This window comes from Pseudopodoces humilis, chromosome 9 (assembly GCF_049639895.1).
Source record: "Pseudopodoces humilis isolate 2021_Gansu_Grassland_sample_001 chromosome 9, ASM4963989v1, whole genome shotgun sequence".
In the NCBI taxonomy this organism is placed as follows: domain Eukaryota; kingdom Metazoa; phylum Chordata; class Aves; order Passeriformes; family Paridae; genus Pseudopodoces; species Pseudopodoces humilis.
Genome location: NC_142208.1, coordinates 21,808,316 through 21,829,703, shown reverse-complemented (window position 1 = coordinate 21,829,703; position 21,388 = coordinate 21,808,316). Strand labels below are relative to the sequence as shown.

Below are 21,388 nucleotides of genomic sequence, written 5' to 3'. Positions count from 1 at the left end.
AGGACAAGAGTTACAAGAAGCTCTATGATACAGCATTATTTCTTCACCTATACTCTGCACATCTCTGGAAAACCCATGCTGTTGCAATAGTTACAGCCAGCAAATGGAGACAATTAGCAGAGCTAGTATTTATACATGTTCTCTGTATACCATCTGCAGCAAATAAACTTCAAAGGTAAAGGAAATACCTGTAAGCACAAATGTTAGATACATTCATTGAAGACACAGTCTCAGGGGAAAATATGGTACAAACAGAACTTGCAAAACACAGAGTAACAGCAAATTACAAGACAAATATCTCAATTGAGTCATTTTCCTTTCTAGTATTAACATGGGTGAGGTCTCATCTGGTTTTAGGTACCATCCCATCTACCGTAAGTACTTCTCTATTCACAGGAGCCTGTTTTTCAGCGGTGGAGTTTCCAGAGCTTCAGTACCCAGAAGCTTGATTTGAATTCTCTTGTTGCTCTGTGTGCTTCACATTCATGAAAATCAACTGTAGGGTGTTTCACAGAGGGGTCATTACAGTAAATTATTTTGAAAGTATGTATTATGCCAGTATTTTGTCCATGGGTGGTGCATCTGTTGGTTGTGATCCACAGACTTATAAGTATTTACATCAAAGTTACAGTGAGAAATTCTTTGAGTTGGTTCATAATTTACTAAAAGCTTTCATAGTCAATTTGGACTTCCACTGGGGACATCAAGGAGCGAGCACTCAAAATATAGCTGGAGTTTTGTCTGGGTAGGATCTGTGTGGTGAGGCTGCTGCCATGCCTTAGGGCTGTCTACTGAGAAAAGTGTTCACACTGCAGTGGAATAAAAATCCATCCTACTGAAAACAGAGATGAGAAAAGAAGAATTACAAGTCGTGAGAGTCCAACAGTGTTTGAATTATTACTTAGTCCCTGAATTCTGTAAACTACCTTAGTTTAAAGTGTTAGCTCATGAGTGAAATTAGCAAGTTCTGACTCATAAAATATTATTGAAATGTGGGGTTTGGGATATGATAGACTCCCTTCTTAGGAGGGACACTTCAAAGGGAGAAGGAAAAATCAAAGAGATAAATCCTTTTCTCACTTCCATATTCTACAATAAAATTCTTTAAATGTTTCATAGAAAATGTAAATAATTTATTGCAAGGGAGGAGATAAAGTTGTTAGGGAATTGTTTGTACTTAACCAGCACCTTGTCTTTTGTAGTTTGCCTCACTTCACTGAGAATCAGAGTATCTGTTCCCCCAAAGGAGCAGAGTCAGGGTAAAATGTAGGCACTTTTTGCTCTGATGCTTTGTACCTGTTCACATTGAAACCTGTGCAAAGCAAAAGAAAAAAAAGAAGAAAACACATTTGTATTCTATATGTATTCATTTGACTTGTGCTCTCAAAGATTTCTTGTCCATTTTAAGATTCAATTTCTTACAAAGGTAGGAAGTACTTTCATCATTACCTATCTACTGTCACATTTTCTAATCTGCATTTCTCATACTTAAATATCAGGAGAACATTAAGGTACATTTCTCTCAGGCCACATGCTGCTCCCTAGTCTATTTTTATAAGTAATTTTTTCTTTTTTTGCAAACTTACCTAAAATAGCAAAAAATTCAAAACATTCCAGACATTTAAAATAAATTAGAGTAATACCATTGGGGAAAAAATAGAACATTTTCTTTTCTAGACTTTCTCTATAAAGCACTTTCATTTTTTTGAAGCAGCCTTTCTTTTCCTTGACATAGATTCTTAAAACACAGTGTGTCTTTAAATGCTTTCTCAGCAATGATGGAATAGTGTTGTTTTAGTGTTGTTGTATTTGTTGAAATATCTTTATAATTTTACCTGACGCAGTTGCACATTGTTTCACCATCATAGTAAGTTACTGTCCACTGTCCAATAGTAAGAACTTTGAAAGAAATATAATATCACATACTTTTAAAATGCTGAAAAAGGAAAAAAAACTAGATACTGGGGAATTTTGTCTTTGAAAGAACTTTTTCAACAATTAAATTTAAGCTGAAATCAACTGAATGTATTCAGCCTTGACCTGTGTCAGTTTTTAAGAATACTCTTAAAACTCTTAAATGTCAGCTCTTTTGTCTCAGGGATATTGGTTAAGAAGTGAGATTTGAAATTCCTTTTTTCATGTGGTGCCAAAAGTTAAATATCTACATTTCCATTCAAGACTTAAAATTATATATAAGTGCACATAAATTGTCCTTAAAAGTTTCCTTTTCTATGTAAAATATATTGCAAGAAGAAACACTGGCTTAACATTATCAAGGAGTATTTTTTCTTCATTTATTTTTTCTCATTGTACACAAAACATATTTTTGGTCTGATTTTTTTACTTACTTAGGGATAGGTTTGAGATTATTGTTTCAACCATTTCTTTCTTAATTTACAAGTCATTCTTACTACATTAATACAGTGTAAATATTGAACTGTGGGGGGTTTTCAGTATGTAGTAACTGACTAAACTCAAAACCTCAAGGAGGAAGAATGATGGATTAATTATCCAGATTTAGATTTTAGTCCTGCAGTTTCTTGGCAGTCCACAGGTAGCTTGCTGCATTCATGCAACATCATTGTCTTCCAGAAGTTGCAGAATCAAGACTTCAGCTCTAATTCTGCAGGGAGTGCCTAATCACATGAATAAGTCTAATTATGTTAAAAGAGGAATATTCACACTAATAATCTTTCACAGGATTAGGTTTTGCATGATATGGATAGTGATACAATTAGCAGTATTTAAATCCTCCTCCAATTACTTTTGGTTTACAATGTTAACAATTCAGGATTTTCTTTAAAAAGAAAATATGCATAATAACAGAATGTATATAAATCAGATAATAAAGCTCTAGGCTCTTTCAAAGATAGATGGAGTAAATTAATTTTATGTCAGAGCTAAGTGGCCATTTTTTTACTGAAGCTGGTTTTCATATTATCATTAGGTAGTATGAAATGAACAATACTTTAACCTTTTGTCTCCAAATTCTAGATTTCTCATCTAATATGATCAGTCTCAAAATGGGGGGAAAGGACTATGATGCCCTAAATTTAATATTAAACATTGTTATCTAATTTCTTTAGTGGCAATTTAGAACACTGCTGCAAAATTGAGACCATAAAATTAGTAACAGTTAAATCTTATGTGAAATAGCAGAAATATTAAAATGTTCATTTGAGGATGAAATTTTACTACAACTTATTTTCTTGCATCTGTGCTCACACATGAAAATCCAGTTCAACAGAAATTTTAATCCCTGAAATCTTGCTGATTTAGATGCTGGAAATGTACCCAGTTGGTTTTTTCCTCCATCGCTTACTCTTACATACTGTATTAGAGGTTTTTAATGTACACTTTTATCTTACTTTCTGCATTGTCTTTGGCTACTGTTCCAAAAATCATGCAAAATAGCTGAAAAAAAATTTAACCAAGGTGGAGTGAGAATAGCAGTGAAATGAGGCCTTTTTAATCTTCAAACTTCTGCCGTTGATCACTTAGCTATTCAAAAGCCAGTTGCTCATGAACAAAACAATGTTAAAATAGATAGCCTTGACTACGACCCATTGAGTACCTCTGAAGATATATTCTTTATTTATTATGGTAACATGAACACTAAAACACTAGGGTTAAATTTTATACTGGTGATTTCTAGATAAAATTGTATTAGCTTTTTAACAAACCAGTAACAATGCTTATTAGAGTTTGCACATTTTTATAGTACACTTCAACATACAGCACTTTCTTTAATGTTTGTATAAAAATGGCTGTTGAGAGCTTCTGACACTGACAGCTGGGCTGAAAGGAGTTTAGGATGGAAAACTTTTATACTTCAACAGAATTGTTCCTCCGTCAGTATTTCTTTTATTAACTTTTTTTTCTTTTTTACATTCTGGCATAGATGAGAACTGTGCAGCCTGCTGGACTCTGGGCAGTTAGGGAACAATCACTGACACTCTTGGGACCTTCCTGCCACCATCTTTCTGTGATCTGACTGTGCAGTTATGATTTGAAAATAAAAAAGGTTTAAAGTTTGGAAAGATGAGTGCTACCACTGCACTTCCCAGTTAGATAAAGCTAATCAGTATATTTGATTGTACCTGTTAGACCAATTGGAGTGGGTCCAGAGAGGAGCCACAAAGATGACTTGAGGCATGGAACATCTTTCCTGTGAGGAAAGGCTGAGGGAGTTGTGGTTGCTCAGCTGCAGAGGGGAAGGCTCCAAGACCTCAGTGCATCCTTTCAGTACCTAGAGAGGGTTTATAAGAAAAATAGGGGCAGATTTTTAGTAGAGCCTGTAGCAATAGGAGAAATGGTTTTAAACTAAAAGGATCTATTTACATTAACTATAAGGAAGAAGTTTTTTACAATAAGGGTGGTGAGACACTGACAGTGGGTGACACAGAAATGTGCTGGATGCACCACTCCTGGAAATATTCAAGTTCAGGTTGGATGGGACTCTGAGCCAACCTGGGCAGCAAATGTCCCTGCTCATTCTGGGGGCAGTTGGACAAGGTGACATTTAAAGGTCCGTTCCAACCCAAACCATTCTCCGATTCTGTGATTTTGTAGAGCTGGGTGCTTTACCTTTCCACTGCCATGTTTATTAAATGCAAGCTGTAATGAATATGCAAAGCCATGAGCCAGCCAGTTCACTTGCCATAAGGGTAATTTGAGTAATCAAAATTAGCTTTCTAACAGTGGGTTTCTGACTGGTGCCAGGAAGAAATTTGTGTTGATGAATCTTCCAGTGCCATAGCTGTCAATATGTTGTGGTCGTCAAGTTTCAGCGTATGGCAAGTAATCAAATGCTCCCCAGCTTCTGAAGTAGAGTTCTGGGACAATTTGAAAATAAAAAAATTGAAAAGTTGCAGCAGTTCTATTTGATAGGAAAGAAATCAGTGATGAGAAAACTATTTGCCTATTCTTTAGATTTCTATGCCAGTGCAAGACAGTGCAATCTTTTAATTGTTTAACTGGAACAAAACATTGAATTTCATGTTGTGGAAATCTTTCAAGTAACTGTTACCATTTTACAAATTAAAATGTTATGATATTCGACATTTATATTAAATAAATGAAACCTATTATTAAATAAGTGAAACCTGTTACCTCTGTTTTTCACTGCCTCTACTTTCCTATCAAGTACATCACTGCTATCCTCAGTAAATAAGAAAGGGCTTTTCCACTGCCCCCTCATAAGACACATCAGTCCCTGTGCAAGAAGGATAATTTAGTTTTACTGGAATTTAGAAATCTGGGGGAAACTCTTGTAGACAAAGACAGGTTAAATAAATTTGTCACAATTGGAAATGTTATCCATCTGCTGAGTGTTAGATGAAACCTGTATTACTTGGATTTGCCAGAAGTGACTGGATTTGAATTGTACATTACCCAGCTCAGCCTTTCTTAGTTTCTATGTAGCTGTAAATTATTTTAAATAAATAAATCAGATTAGTTATAGAATCCAAGTGAGTCTTGAAGATTCATCCAAAGCTATGATTGTAGCTCATCTTGGCATATTTGCACTGAATTTTAGCTTCTTTTGCGTCTGTGGAATTACCTCTATGAGGTTAGCTAAACCAGTAACTGGAGCACCAGTAGTAATGGACTGTGACAGCCTGGGCTCACTGTCCTTCTGACTTAGGATAAATACTGTTTACTGCTTCTGCTGATCTCCTTTGATGGCTTTACAGAAGTTTGCAGGAGTATAAAAACACGATAAAGAACTTGTAGCTTTAGGTAAAACAGCATACATGTCAGAAATCTTGCTCTTTGGTTGGTGGCTACCATTTCAGTGTTGCACTTAGCATTACAAAAGAAAAAATAACCCCATAATTTTAATTGTAAGATGCTGGGAAGGAAAAAAAATAACAACGAACCAACCAAAGCAAAAAACACTCCTTGATATTCCCATTTGAAAAGCATGTATGAGAGTGAAAGGGACTGATAAAATGGTGTGGAATATCTCTAGCCATGCCAGTATTATGAAGCTGGTGGAAATAAGAAAGCTATTACACAAACAAAAGCTCTGTTTTTTCTGCATGTGATACAAAGCTTTCTTGTCCCAAGCCCAAGAGATTTACCTTATTCTGCTATGTTTAATACATGTTGGCATCTGTATTTACTTGATATTATGTTGAAATTGAAGCCAGGTACAGCTTTTATTAAAACTGAAGCTTGGCCTCAGCTCTGTATGCATTCTTGACTTCCTTGGCACGTGGTGTGGTCTGTGACCTTCTACACCAAACGTTTCCTCACTGCCAGCAAATTTTGCAACACAGAACTGGCGCTGGTGTGCTGGCACCTCCCTTTTTGGCAGAGCTGGCTGTTGGAGCAATTCAGATCACGCTCTTTTCTCCGGTTCCATTCGGTAAATATCATCAGATATAATTTTACACTGTCAGCAATTCAGATTTTTAACTAATGTTTTTCAATTTGTTTTTCCTCATTTTCATCTGTCCTTTTTCTTGGATTGGTTCCTTTGCTTTGTCCTCACTTCCAGCTTTCCCCCACTGTGCTTTCCATGCACATATCTTTCCCACTGAGACTGTATACAAATATTAGAGCTCTAACTCACACTTTTGTCAGCAGGATGTGCCACACTCTGTAGGCACACTCGGTTCAAATAAAAAGCCCATTGCCAATACAATAAATCAAGTGATTAACAAGAAGCAAAATGCCAACCTTCTGGTTTTTTTCTGTCCCAGGAGCTTGTGATACGCTGTAGAAAACTGAATTTTCTACCAATAAACTGAAGTCAAAGGCATGTCATGAGAGGTGAGCACTGGAGTGCTGAACTGAAGTGTGGGCAGCCTGGAGAAACCTGTGGATTTTCCTATTTCTGGTTATGTGAAAACTGTTGATAGCAGACAAAGCCAGTTATTGAGAGCCAGGAAAAAGTACAGCAGGAGACTGTTTCTGGGAGACTGGACAGCAGAAGGTGCTGGTGTAGCGCAGGTTTATTCACTTAGTAGCTGTAGAGCTGAGCTGACCAGGTTGAAGGTTTTGCTGCTGGAAATGCAAGGGAGGTGGCTGGAAGTAGGACAGTTTCTCCAGTACCTTGTGCTGGTAATGCTGGTTAATGACTAGCCAACTTTCTGTGGTGTTCAGACAAATCTGTTGCATGGGCCCGGTTTTTGTGCTTGCGGGTTTGCTTTTGGTCACTCCCCCAGAAGACTCATCTGCACTCATTGGAAATGAACATTATCTAAAGAGAGTAATATGATACTTAAAAATGTAACTAAAATATGGGTAAAAATGCACTTCATGTTCTCATTTTTACAAGCATTTTTGTTCCATATATGTCAAGTAACGGCAGTATTTCCTTTGTGCTCTTCTCCTTTCCAATCTTTAAAACAAAATAGAAGACCAAAATTAGATAGAAAATTAAAATACTTTTGAAATCTCAAGAATGGAATTGGAATGAAAAAATATGAAATCCATGATGTGTGACAAATTCTTTTATAAATATATTACGAGCATATGCATTGGAACATTTCCATAGAGCTTCAGTGCACCTTGCTATATTTCTATTTTTGCTAATTGTTTTTAAAATAATTTCTGTTTTCTTTTTCAACATTTTGGGACACTGCATGCATTAAAATATGCAGGGATAAACTCTATTTGAAAAAGACACAAGTGATAATCTTAATTCAGTGTTTTTTGTGTAACCTGACTCCTTCTGTGTATGTCCTCAGTATTCTAGTCTAGATCTAATCTGAAATACAAGACTAGATGGCATAGAGAGTCTGGCCTTCAGTCAACAAAACCCTTTTCTGCTGAGAAGTGAAAGATAACGAAAAAGATGTAATTACTGTAATGATGGGTTAGACCTTTAGATTCAAGCTGCAATCAGTGATTCCTGTGGTGCTCTGCTGCGATCATGGTTTAGTGCTGACTGGAGAGACAAGACAGGTAAAGACTGTAAAACACTCCATCAGCTCTTTATCTGGATGCCTAGAGAGGAGTCACACCTCTCATTTGCACATAGGGGTGCTGGCTCCAAGCTCAAGGACAGCATGGTGGATTGTCTTGGAAGGAACATCTTGGAATATTTTTCAAGTGTGTAAAAAGTATATAAAATCCCTGTAAATTAGTCCCTCCCTTCTCAACACACAATAGTAAACATTTTAATTTTATGAAGCTGTTGTGTCTGCCATACATGCACACACACACATAAATCTGAGCATCAGAGATTATATATATTTAGTAATCCCAATTTAGTCTTTATTACCCATATAATCAAAGTAAAAAATTCAATTGTATAGGGCTATGCTTGCCAGAGCTGTTATAGTTAAAGTACTGTCAAATCAATGCCAAAATAATTCCAAATACTTTCAGAATTTCTTACTTCTTACTTTATTCTCAAAGTCAAGCTTGAAAGTGTGTGTACAGCGTTAATACATAATTTTATTTTTATTCTGAATTTGAAAGATTGTTGGATTATGGATTTAAAGTAAGTATTTCCAGATGATGCTGATGTGACTACAATAATTTTATAGCCATTTGGGATAAAGGGTATTGGTCCTAATTGTGAAACTCTTATTGGTGCAATTAATCCTCATAACTGTGAGCTGTGTCACAGGAGTCAACTGGAACTTCTGCATGAGTAATGGTTGCAGAATCAGCCTCAGACATTTAAATCATTACTATCCCTGGAAAACAACTGAAGATTAGCTCTGGTATTAATAGTTTTATGTGGACATCACAGAGATTAAAAGCAGATGTTTTCCAGAAGTACATATGTTTACCTTCCATGGTCTCCAAATGTCATAGTCCATAGAAATTTTATTATTTTTAATTTGAAAATGAGTTTTCAGCATTATTTCTCAATTTGGCCAACCCAAATAGGTACATTCTCAAAGCTGGTCAGGAGGATATCCTAGCATAATGGTATGTTTAATTCCAAGGATGTGTTTAATTCGTTTTGCATCTTTGTTGGCACTTAAAAGGACTTGCAAAGAAAAATAAAATGAGTACACTGTTGATAGGACTGATCATTAAAGAAGTAAAAAAGAAGTAAAGAAAAGTTTTTGTTCGCTTCTGGTCATCAATTGACAAAACCTGTAGAGAACACCTCATTTCTGGGTTTGGTGATCCCCAAAGCTGAAGAACAGAAGGGGTTATGGGAGAGCCTTAGACACCAACTCTCAAGACAGAGATAAATTCACAGTGATAGCGTTACACTTCATCCATATGTTGAGCAAGTTATTTATCTTGACTTAAAGATATTGATCCTCTAGTTCACACTCTTCTTCACAGCCTCATGACACGTCTCACTCACTGCATGACCAAAACCATTTGACCAGATACAACATCCTCAGTTAAAAACTACTGTATTCTTGAGAAATTTCCTTATATTCCATAACTGCCTTCATAACACAACACAAAATCAAAACTTTTTGGAGAGAGAGATTCTCTCCATCTGCTAGGTAAAAATATTTAATATAAATGACTGATACCAAGGCTGCAGCTATTGGGAATGAGGCATTAATCTGGTTTACCTTCTCTTCTCTTAATTAGAAGCCAAAGGTAATATAAAAATACTGTTTATGTTTCAAGGAATTTTTAGTAGCGCATCATTGTCTCCATCTAAAAGGTGCGATCAAAAGGTAAATTACAGGATGGGTACACAGGTAAAGAGAGCTTTCTGAAGGCTGCACTTTATAGTCAAAGCAGACAAAACATTTCAGTAGAGAGCAGCTAGTCCTTTAATCCTCTCTGTGCTTGTCCCAAATACCAGAAGCACATATTCACCTGTACCAATCTTGTGTGTTGTGCTGGCCAGCATTCTTCTTTGTATAAAAGTAGAAGTGATCCCTCTCACTGTTTACTCAAAGCAGGTGATGAATGTACTATTTAACACTTAAATAGTAGCAAGGGCCCAAATCTGGGTTTGTGAGTGCAGCTTCTCACAGTTGAAGAGTTCCGAAGCCAGCGCCTGAATGACATAAAGAATGACGTTGAGGTGGAATGCTGAGTAAGAGGAAAAGCACTATTGGTTGTCCACAAATTTTAGCAGTTGTAGAACCAGTGATTATGGCTTGAAACCTGGATAGGCATGGCTAAGTTCATCTGTATTTGTTATGGGCAATGGAGGATTTTGAGGAGCAAGTTTAAGGAAGATAAAATCACAAGCAGTGAAATGGGAAAAAGAAAAAAAAAAGGTACTTGTCAGAAAAATAGATGTTTGAGATAGTTACTAGTGGTGCAAATGGTGGAAGGGTGACCTTGCAGCTGACAACTCTGTAGGATGATTTGATATTAATGATGAGAGGCCTTTTAATGAAAACAGAAGAAAAAGAAGGGATAAGATCTAGCTTTAAAATCCTCTTTACTCATCAAGGTAGAATGATAACCAAGGTGCAAGACTAGGGGTGAGATTGCAGAGTGAGGTTAAAAAGTGACCCTGGCTCAGTGAATTGTTTTGGTGATGAAGGCTGAGGTGAAAAGGCTGTATTGTAGGAACTGTTGTGCAAGATGTTCATGGTACTCTATCAGTCATGTTTGTGAATCTTTGGTGTTTTCATTACATGAATTCCATTAGAATTCTGTGCAATGATAACAAAATGTCAGTAGTAGTAATTTTATTCTGCTTAAGAGCTATATCAGAAAAAAAAAAAAAGATTCTCCTTTATTCCTTATTATCCCAAAGAAGATTATAATCTTCCTAGATGCAGGGCTTCTCTTTCTTCCTAAAATTCTCATTTTCAATTTTCTGGTGTGAATTTAAAGAGATAGTATTAATCTCATAATAAAGAGAAAGCATTCTGCAGAAGTTGTCTTAAGGTAGTTTTGAGATAAAAAGAGAAGAAAACATATACTGTCTAGAGATGCAGTCTCCAGGGAGATTTTAGGATTGAGGAAAATGGTCTTCAATCACTCTCAGATCTGTGAAATAGCAGACTTTCATCAGGGCCAAAAATGTACATACTTTCCAAATTTGCAATTTTTTTTTTAAATTGTCTTTAGGCATTTGGGTTTGTGATTATGTGAGCTGTTTGTTTTTTTTTTTTGTAATAGCCTGCTAAGAATGGGCAGTATTCTTATTACTGGGGGGTTTCTGGGAAAGAGCTTCAAGAGATAAAGTTCATTTTAAAAATATGGTAAAAAGTGTTCATTTTTAAACAGATAAAAAGAGCTTCTTAGATAAATATTTAATGTTAAGTAATTATCTAGAGAGTAGAGATGACTTGTGGAATAGGCAGAAGGAACAGGAAATGACAAGTCATGGGGACAGTTGAACTTAAGGGGGAAGTTTAACTATTATTAGTCTTGTTATTATCCAAATCCCAGGCATATGAAGTAGTTTGGGCTCTTTAGACAGTAAGTTCTGTTCTGGAGCACAGTGGGCATTTTCTCTACTGGCAGTGAAGTGGTCTTATAAATGTTAACTGAGCCTATATTAATAGCTGTATTTTTTCTCTTATTGGAAGAATCACTTTCTTATTCTGTACACTTGTATAGTAAAGCATCCTGCCTTGAGGAGGAGGCTGGGCTGGAGTATCCCAAAAGACCCCTTCCAACCTCAACCATTCTGTGACCTGTTTCATGAAGCTCATTTTCTGTAGATATTCTTGTAATCCTGTATTTATCCGGTCACACCAGTGAAGAAAATGTGATCTCTAGAACTCATAACATGATCACACTGCAGTGGGTAGTTAGTGGTCATATCTCTTATGTCAGCATTTTCACATGAAGATGTAAGGAGCTAGAATTTTGTCCAATTAGTTCACTTTACAATATTCATAAGAGAGGAATTAATTGTGACTTTTTGTTCCTATTTTTGTTTTGTTTTCCCTGCAGCCGGGCCTCTGGAACTTCCTCTCTTTGAGCTGATCCCATCACAAAGACAGGTGGTTTTCCATGGGGACCGCTTGCCTTTTCAGTGTACTGCAACCTACGTGGACAACACCACCCAAGTGCACTGGTACCACGCGGGGCGCCTGATGGAAACCGACGAACAGAGCGGCATCTTCGTGGAGGACAGCATCATTCACGACTGCTGCTTGATTACACGGTAACACACACCTCTCGTGGTAGCCAGGCTTGCAGGCAAGGGGAGCAGATTGGACACTTGCAGCGAGCCTCATGAAAAAGTGCGTCAGGAGTTATTTAATTTGAAGCAATTCAGTTGCGTGCTTGAATCTGAGCACAGAGGTAGAGATTTTTCATGGCTATGATTGGCTGTGATTCCAAATTGTACTTTTTGTAAGTGTCTACATTTGATCATATATGGTTTGAAATGGATAAAAATTGTTTGTTATGCAGTAAACCATGAGAAGAAACATGAAAAAACAAGAAAACAAGAAAAGCTTCTGTAGCATATGAGAGTGACTTTCAGCCCAGCTGCTTCTTCATGGAACCATCTAGAAGTCTGAGTGATGGACCTATGAAGAACTATTAATTGAAAAGGCTTGGATTAGTTTTTGTAGGTTCCAATATGCTATATCCTATATTCATTAGTTAAGTAATATTTTTGTTTCCTATTAAATATTTTTCAATTTTCTGTGACTTTTACCATCTCTGTGCCTTTGTGCTTGAGAGATACAGAGATCCACAGATGCACTTGCTGATGTGAAAAGTGCAAGAGGAATGAAGTTGAGTAGGCTTATATAAAGGAAGCAGAAACTAATTATTTGGCAGTGACTGTAACATTCCAGTTTTGCTTCGGTTTTCCTGTTAAACATTATTTAATAAATTATAAATTTCAGTGTTTATTTTTGGGTTTCATCACAGAGTATTGGCTTGTCACTAAAAGCTGCTAAGTTGTTGCACACATCCTTTTGTCCTCTGCCAGTTTCCATTATTGATCAAAAAGAGAGTCTGATTCTGTGTGCATGTTCTGCCTTTCTCTTTGTAGAAGATGGAGTGAAAATAGCTATGCTAATTAGCTCTGGATAATCATTAACATCTTTTCACTCAAACAGTTTCTATTAATATAATTGACCTGAAATGCTTCTTGAACTATCAAATAGAAGTTGTGAAGGAAGTCAAATTAAATCCTGTCCACTGGGGACTTTTGGCTTTATTAATTTCATCTACCCACTGATTATTTGACCCCTTTTGGAGTCCTGTAGATCTAGAGGCACAGATCTGACCTATCCTCACAGCTACTGGCTTTCTTCTAATATCAATGAAAAGGACTATTAGACCAATTAGTGCAGTAATGCCAAGTGCATGAGCTATTATATAACTGCCGAGTCACTTAAATTAAAGCACAATCTTCCTATTTCCATTATATCAAAATTAAAAGACATGCTGTTAATCACCTCATTATGTCTTCCAACTGAATTATATTTTGCACTGTTTAAGCAATTTGTAAAGCATAGCAATAAACTAAAATAGTCTAAAATAGTTTTTGAAATTGCTATCCCTTTTAAAAAGCTGTAAGTAGCTTGATTGATTTTTACCTTACATTGCTTCTTTTTTTCCAGACTGTAAAATAAAAACCATTGTCTTGCATAGCATATTTTAATAAGGATGGTTGAGATGGTTGATCTCCTGCCTACCTCGTTTGCCCACTGTGCCGTTTAATAGGTGACCTTGATGCTGATGGTGCAGTATGCTCTGGAATGTGCAGTATGCACATCTATTCAGAAAAAACGTTCTTTAAATACACCATCACTTTTACTGTTACAGACTGGAAAAATACTCTGACTTGCCCAAGTTATGCGATACAGACTGTTAAAATAAGACAAAATATTCTTAAATAAAACTCAAAGTGCTTAAACAGCTGTTTAAAAGCATGCAACATTTTAATTCCTCACTTACTTGCACTACACATGGCACTTCATAAGATAGAAGGGCATCAACACTGCATTTACCATGGAGCATAGTCCTAATCCAGCCAAAAATGTTAATACTCCAGCAGCTGTGCATCTGCCTTGATCTAGGTGCTGATCAGAATTAACTTATTAAAGACATACTTTAGAACCTATTGTAAAAACTGTACTACTTTGAAGTAATTTTTTTTTAAACACAAAGATGTGTATTGTTAAAAATAAGAAAAGATTGGCAGCGTTGTGGCTGTTAAAATTATCTTCAGCATTTCTTAATTTTAATCCCATCTTTATGACTATGTACACTATATCCTAATTTATATAATCATTATCATAACAAAATAATATGTAATAGCATGCTTGTTACATGATACAATAGCATGTATTAGTATGCTTGTTACATGCTATTACACACTAATTCGTGATAGTTCTTAAGGCTAAACCATGGTTGTACAAGGCACAGAAACATCAGAAAGACTGTGCCTCCCTGAGGCTATCAAATGTTAAGTATATGATTTGGACTAAAAATAAAGGTAACTTGAAATCAGTTCTTACAGTATCACATTTTGCCTTTGCATACCTAGTCTTTACAGCAAATGTCCCCTGTCTGTGGCTTTCTGTAATTGCTCTAAAGGACAGACTTTGGCCTGTGCTACTTAGCAATTTAAAGATTTCTATAGCTGGTTTTGAACAAAGAGGTGTAGTCATGCTCCAAAAGCTGCTTATTCAAACATTTTTAGGTGGTTATTTTATTGGGTAGTTCCAGATATTTCTGGACATGGATTTACAACACAAATATCATGCTAAGCCCTTCTGTTTTATTAACTGGCACAGTAGAAGGATAAAATATCCAAATGTGTATTTTTTGTCTCCGATGATAAAGCAGAATAAACTAAAATAAATATTTTTGTTACAATAATTAAACTAAAGTTTTGAACTGTATTCCGGTCTGTGACATTTTTCTTGGCAAGGAGTATTCCCTTACAGGAGATCTTGAAAAGGTGTTTTTAATTCTGCTGCTAGCTTGCATTTGTCATTTCTTGCCAATGATAATAATATTTGATTTTGCTGCTGTTTAATTTTCTGTCATTATGCCTGTGTACAAATTACATAGTCATATAGGAAAATATACATATGATGTGGGACTAATTTTCTATCATTTGTGAATGGCTTTAGATGGATTTGTTAATGGTGCTTCCATGAAGACAGGCTAATTTCTTTAACCTGGAATACTGTATAAGTTTAATAATAAGCAGTAATTCTAACTCAACACATTCTGATTCTGTGATATCCCTGAAGCCACGTAGAGGGAAGGTCATGTAGGATTCTCTGCAGCGCAGCATCTTTCCCAGCTTCCCCACTGTTCCCTTTCAGTTCTTGGAGAAGCCAGCAGGACAGTTATTAGAACATTAAACTAGAAAAGGGAATTATTTTAGTTCTATGAACCAAAAAACTCCTCAGTGGCAGAGTTACTTTAATTTTCAAGAAGTTTCTTATTTACCACAAAGAACATAATGACAATTTTGAAGTTTTTTACTTCCATTCTGTAAATACTTGTGTAGAGTGTTTAACAGTGCTGATGTCCCGACAGCTGTAATAGCTGCTCTGGGACCATTAGAGTTCACAAGGGCTCCTTCTGAAAACATTAAACTGTGAAGAAAGTTAAGAACCCATAAAAAGGAGAGCTACAGCTGGGGAAACCAACATACCCTCAACTAAACCTAGGCTAACAGGTGCTAGGATCTAAAGTTGTTTTCAGATGTAATTTTTGTTGCATAGATAGATTTGCCACTGGAATTCAGACTCTTAGGACTGAATTTTGATCCCCTGAAAATTGTATTTTTCTATTATAGTCTGTCCTAAGTATCTCAGTCTTCTAGAAACAGTTGACAAAGCCACTTTATTTTGTGGGGGTTTTTTAATTAAAAAAAAAAAAAATCAGTTTAAGAATCTGCTTTTTTTAATTCTCTAAGTGCTTCTTTACATTGTGACGGTAGCCACTGCCAAGTAAACAATTAAATAAATAGTAATGTTTGAGATGAGAGGTATAAGATTATGTGAAAATCTCTAAAATGTGCAGAAGAAAGAAGAAATTCAAATCATTGTTCACTTGTAATAGCAAAGTTACCAAAAAAATTCAAACAATTCAAATGTTGTGGGTTAAAGCTCTTGATCATAAATTACGTTATCCAAACAGGAGGCTGCGTCCAATCAATACTTTTTTACTGTTTTAAATTATCACTGCAGATATTAGTAAAGAATTAGGAGTTTGATTGAGACAGTTTCAGTAGAAGAATAAAGATTGTTTAAGATATGAATGATTAGAAAAAGAAAATTGATTCCAGAAGACAGGTGGCATCATGGCAAGTTTGAGATCCAGGCAGACACTTCATATAAGAAAGAACAAAATGCTTCCAGAACTTGTGTGTGAAAGGCAGAAATTGAAGGCATGAAATGATCCGGGTGATCCCGAAACTTTGTTAGCAGTTTGGGTGGAATACATCTGGAAAAGATACGAAGCAAGCAGTAGTGGTTTGAACTGGTCCTAGGTAAAAAAGAGTCTGAAAAACCCTGATAAGGATGTTGGTAGGCTGGATACTTGACTGAATGTTCAGATATGTACCAAATCATGGCAGAATATTGGAGACTGCACAAGATTAACAAGATTAGAACAGATCCAAGTGATTTGATTCACAAATGCAGGCATTTTATGATCACTTTGTGTTCTGCTGTCATGAGTGTTTTGGAGAGGAGCAGCTATGGGTCATACTGAGAAATCCAGGGAGATAAGCAGAAATTGTTCAGTGCTGATATTTTTGGTTTACCTACTTGACCTTGTTTGAACTTTAGCTGTCAAGGAGTTAGGAAACAAATGAAGCAAAATAACAGTTTAAATTGTAAATCAATATTTCTGTATTATTTTGGGGTCACTTTAAACCCCGTAGACAATGGTCTATGACTCGTTTCAGGCACTGGAGGCAGAAAAGGGCAACTGACAGATGCTACTTCACCAGCAGTGTTCTCATATATCAGATAGGAAGATAATATTTTAATTTATTGCAGAATATTATGAAATGCCCAGGGTAAAGGTTTCATTATGTGAGATTAAGAGTACCTTCATGTGAATTAATTTGGAAGATTAATTAAACTCAGGTCTTTTATCTAAAAATATTTCAATTACCTGAATAAAAGTCAATGACAGTTTTACTACTAATCAATGTGAAGAATATTTTAAATACAACCTGTGGAGAGACTAATACAATGAAAAACAAAAGCAGCAACTACAATACCCTCTGCCATTAAAGTAATAGACTATTACCTATGAGTTATGCTTTGTCATAAAACCTGTAGACTTAATTTGGATAAGTGCTTATTGAACCATGATTGAAAAATAGGTATTTTCACAAAAAAAAAAAAAAAAAAAGGCTGATAGAATTAAAATACTCTAGAAAAATAGTAAGTCAGAACTATAAAAACATTTTGATGGAGTCCTTGAAGAATGTTACAAAAATATACTTTCTTTGGTGTTGAGACCAGATTAGGAAGATGCCTTGCACTAAATTTTGACCTCTCATTTCCATCTCTGCTTATATCCAGCAGCTATATATGGGTCTATATATGGACCCATCCAGCCACAACATTGAAATGTTCAGTAGTAAGAACAAAAATTGACACTTTATCCCCCATAAGGGAGAATCAGAGGGTTTTGCCTTGACTTTTTAAGGCCAGAATGATTTTAATGTGGCCCTTCAAACAGCTGCAGCTGCACAGCTGAGATCTGGCTGCACTGTAGCAGCAGTTTGGAGTCAACATCTCAGGGCTGGATTTTTCTAAAGTACTTTTCCTGTCAACATCAATGTTAGGTATAATTATACGTTTTCTCTGAGTTCAGGCAGGAGTTTGTAAATCTGTGAACCAAATGTGAGCATTACCAGAGCATTTATGATGTACATCTAGAATCTGATGCCAGGTGAACCACCCTAAATACTGTGAGGCAACAATTTCTTCAAACAAACACTTTCTAGAAATATGAAAACAGCAGCTGTTTCGATCTGTTCAATGTAGAACATTGAATGTACGTTGAGAATGTATTGTAGGGCATATTATAATTCCCATTAACACACTGGAATTCCATGAAAATAGGTCCTCTGCACTCCTTTTCCTCCCTGCAGGATTAAATACCCCCTATATTTAATTGTTTATGGTATTGTGATTGGGTGGCTCCTGGCCATTACAAATTATAGTTTACACTGTAGGAGATAGACCACATACTGAGAAAGAACTGAGATCGTTCCTGAAGTTCTTACATAGGAAACTGCTATGTCTTACCTTCATTTTAGATCTTTCCAAATTTCTTGCCAGTAAAACAGGTCAGTATTCTAACCCTAACATATCAGCTAGCCCATAAAGTATTTATTAGATAATTAATTTCTGCACTTTTATCATGTCACAGTAATATGCATTTGACAAATAATTTGAAATTGTAAAATTATTTTAATAGGGTATTGGTTTCCTTTTGTGTGTTGTTTCAGGGTTTTGTGATTGTTTTGGGTTTTTTTTGCTGGTGCCAGTGGCTTGTAATCAAATAATCAAGAATTGTTATATGTAGATTAACACTTCTGAGTCATCTGGGAAATATTTTACTTTGAAAGCTTTTTATACAGTTTTGGCTATTGGTCTGATTGGTGTTATTTTTGTCGAAGAATCTCTGATAGTGTTCAGATCACAGGAGTTATGCTAATGCAATAAAGCTTCCTCTGAATACAACATTCCAGCATACAGGCTACTTAAGGGGAGATGAAAGGCATACAGCATGTGTAGCACCATTTCCCTGGAAGAGTGCAGTTGTATCCATCCTGCAGTCCATCAGCCTGCAGGTAGAACAAAATTAATAACAATAAACACATCTGAGCATCCCTAAACCTTTCACCAACTGACAGAGCAGCTCACTGACAGACAACTGATTTGTGAAGTTCTTTAAATGAGCCCAGGCCCAGGTGTGCTCTCTTCAGATAGCTTTAATGGCCCTGTGCTACCACAGACCTGCCAGCTGTCTGAAGGTTTGTCTGGCAGGAGAAAGTTTTGGGTCTCTAGAGCTGTTGATCCTTTTCTTTTTCTCACCCCACTTATGTTCTCAGCAAGCTAGACTGGCATGTATTGACTCCAGGACTGTGGGAGTTTGAAGATAAATACAGAAATCTTTATGTATGCCCTTCAGTGCGGAAGAGCAGCTGATTGTCTTTATCTGACAAGCTCAAAGAGTGAGAATGAGCTCATACAACAAAGCAAACATGTTGTGATATGATGTAGAGATGTTTAGGTTTCTGATGTAGTACCTGAAGATGGTTTGGTAGAGTCACTCTAATATTAATAGTGTTTGCTTGCTCAATTTTATGAAAGAAATTAATGGCATGTAAGTCACAGGTACTTTGATATCCACCTATAGAAACCATATCTCACTGCTGACTGTTGGGCAGCAAATGGATATCAGCCCGTGACAGTATTTTTGAACATCTGCATTTCAGTTGAAGTAATTTGAGCAATACAAAGGAAATAAAGTGAGATGGTTTTACTCTCTGACATACAGCTCTTTCCTCCTATTTTGGAAGTAGGTTTTTGTTTGGTTTGTTGGGGTTTTTTTCCCCTCTGTTTTGTTTTTTTTCCTGTCAATATATTGTTATTAAATCTAGGTCCTTTCCAACTCTTTTCTTGGCTCTAGCATGTGAAAAAATAAGATAAATTATAGAAAAAAAGTATGTTATAGCACATTACATTTCTTGGGTACCTACAGATGATATTAAATGGTAAGTTAAGCTTTGTTTTTATATGCAATCAAAAGACAAAAAATCATGTCTATTGCATTACCTCTGTGTATGAGAAATTGATTACACCTGAAAATACTTGCTAGACATCTTGCACAAAGTGAATACCAACTTTCATCTTCCTTTTTTCTTGCTGTTGCTTGGACACAAGTTTACTTCAAAGGCCATCAGCCTTCTAAAGCTGTTTCTTTCAAGGGTAAATAACTAATTTTGTCAGAGAGATCAGACTAGCAATTTGAGTTCAGACAAGTGTCTTGATTTACAGATTCTCTCTTCATTTTCCATGTTTTAACCTTGTGTCCCTTGTGAAAGGCTGTATTCCAGGCTGCAGCCTACTCTGGAGACCAACACTCAGTTTTTAAATTGCATGTTAGTTTTAATAATTTAAGGTGGTATGGATTGGTAGCATGTTATGCAGACCTTCTGCCTGAACTGTGGGAACACATTAGCTATTTATCTGTCTGAAGAAGAATATGAGAAAACCTAAACATGTCCTGTGTTTAAGTAATTAATTTTTGTTTTCCTGCAGGAAGACCAGTTGGTTCTTCCTATATCTTACAGAAACTCAAGTCAGACTTTAAAGTATTTCTGGTGGAAAGCCAATCAAAATATGGTGTTAAAGTCTCTTCTTTATTTGTTACTTTGTTTCCTGGCATGCAAATGACTGCTGGGGCGTGCAGTAAATGTCGCTATAGTACTTCTTCAGGACATGGCTGAGTAACTTTGCATAATGAGACCTACTTCTGATTGTCTAATTAGTTATGCATAGCTGTAGCAATGCAAAACTATGCCTCAAATAGAACTCTATTGTCATAGGTTACTTGATTACATGACTGTGGCTTCCGCTTGTATTATGGTTCCTCTCTTTATAATGACAAATGCCACGGGCTTCTGTTGAATATTATACAACTTTTTCATTCAATTGCATCAGCTGTACATTTTAATTAATTTTTCAATATGTCAGTCATCACATTTGTAGAAAGGAATTCTACCATGCGTGAAATTTCCCAGTACAAAGAGCAATCATATATATTCTCTTTCTTCCTCTCAATGTTTTTACTGAGAAGGTCACTATGATTTCAAAGGGAAACTTGAGAAAAGCCTGCTAGTCATCCTTCTCTCATCAGGCAGCAATCTTCATATTCAGTTAGCCTTGCTACCATCCCATGAATGTCTGACTTCACTGCATCGTCATAGAATACCACAGAATTGTTAAGGTTTGAAAAAACCTCTAGGATTTAAGTGTTCAAGTCCAAGAGTTCACCACTAAACCATATCCCCAGGTATTTTGAGCACTCCCTGGGAGATGATTTCACAATTCTCCTGGGAAGCCTGTTCCAATGCCAGACCACCCTTTTTCTAATAGCTAATCTAAACTTTCCCTCTGCTGCAATTTGAGGCCATTTCTTCTCATCCTGGAAGTCAAAATTTCCATGAAAAGTGGCAACTGTCACACTGCTGAGGAGTGGGATGTGATTGCTAATGCAGAAGGGCGTAGGAATGCTTGTTGACTCCTACTCCATCCTTAGGAAAGCTGTGTAGCAGGGGCAAGATTGTTGCATTTGTGGCCTGATGTTTATTAGCTCCTGTGAGATGAGATAGGCAAGAAAAGAATACAGCCAAAGCAGCCATCCTCTCTTAATTCTTTTGTGGTTTTGTCAAAATCAGAGTCCTAAATCAGAGTCCTGCCATGTCCTCAGGTTATGGGACAGTTCTCACCTTTAACCAAGACTTGTTGCCATTGCCAAGAGAGATCAAGAATGTCTTTCGACTACAAGTGAG

General features: G+C 36.2%; 1 protein-coding gene across 2 annotated transcripts in view; it reads left to right on the top strand.

Moving 5' to 3' along the window:
* LOC102109717 (adhesion G protein-coupled receptor A3) overlaps nucleotides 1–21,388 on the top strand; it is a 260,456-nt gene that overhangs the window by 114,465 nt on the left and 124,603 nt on the right. For both annotated transcript variants that reach the window (XM_005520645.3, XM_088059859.1), the window contains one exon: nucleotides 11,809–12,022. In XM_005520645.3, coding sequence (XP_005520702.1) covers nucleotides 11,809–12,022 — 214 coding nt within the window. The remainder of the gene's footprint in view (nucleotides 1–11,808; nucleotides 12,023–21,388) is intronic.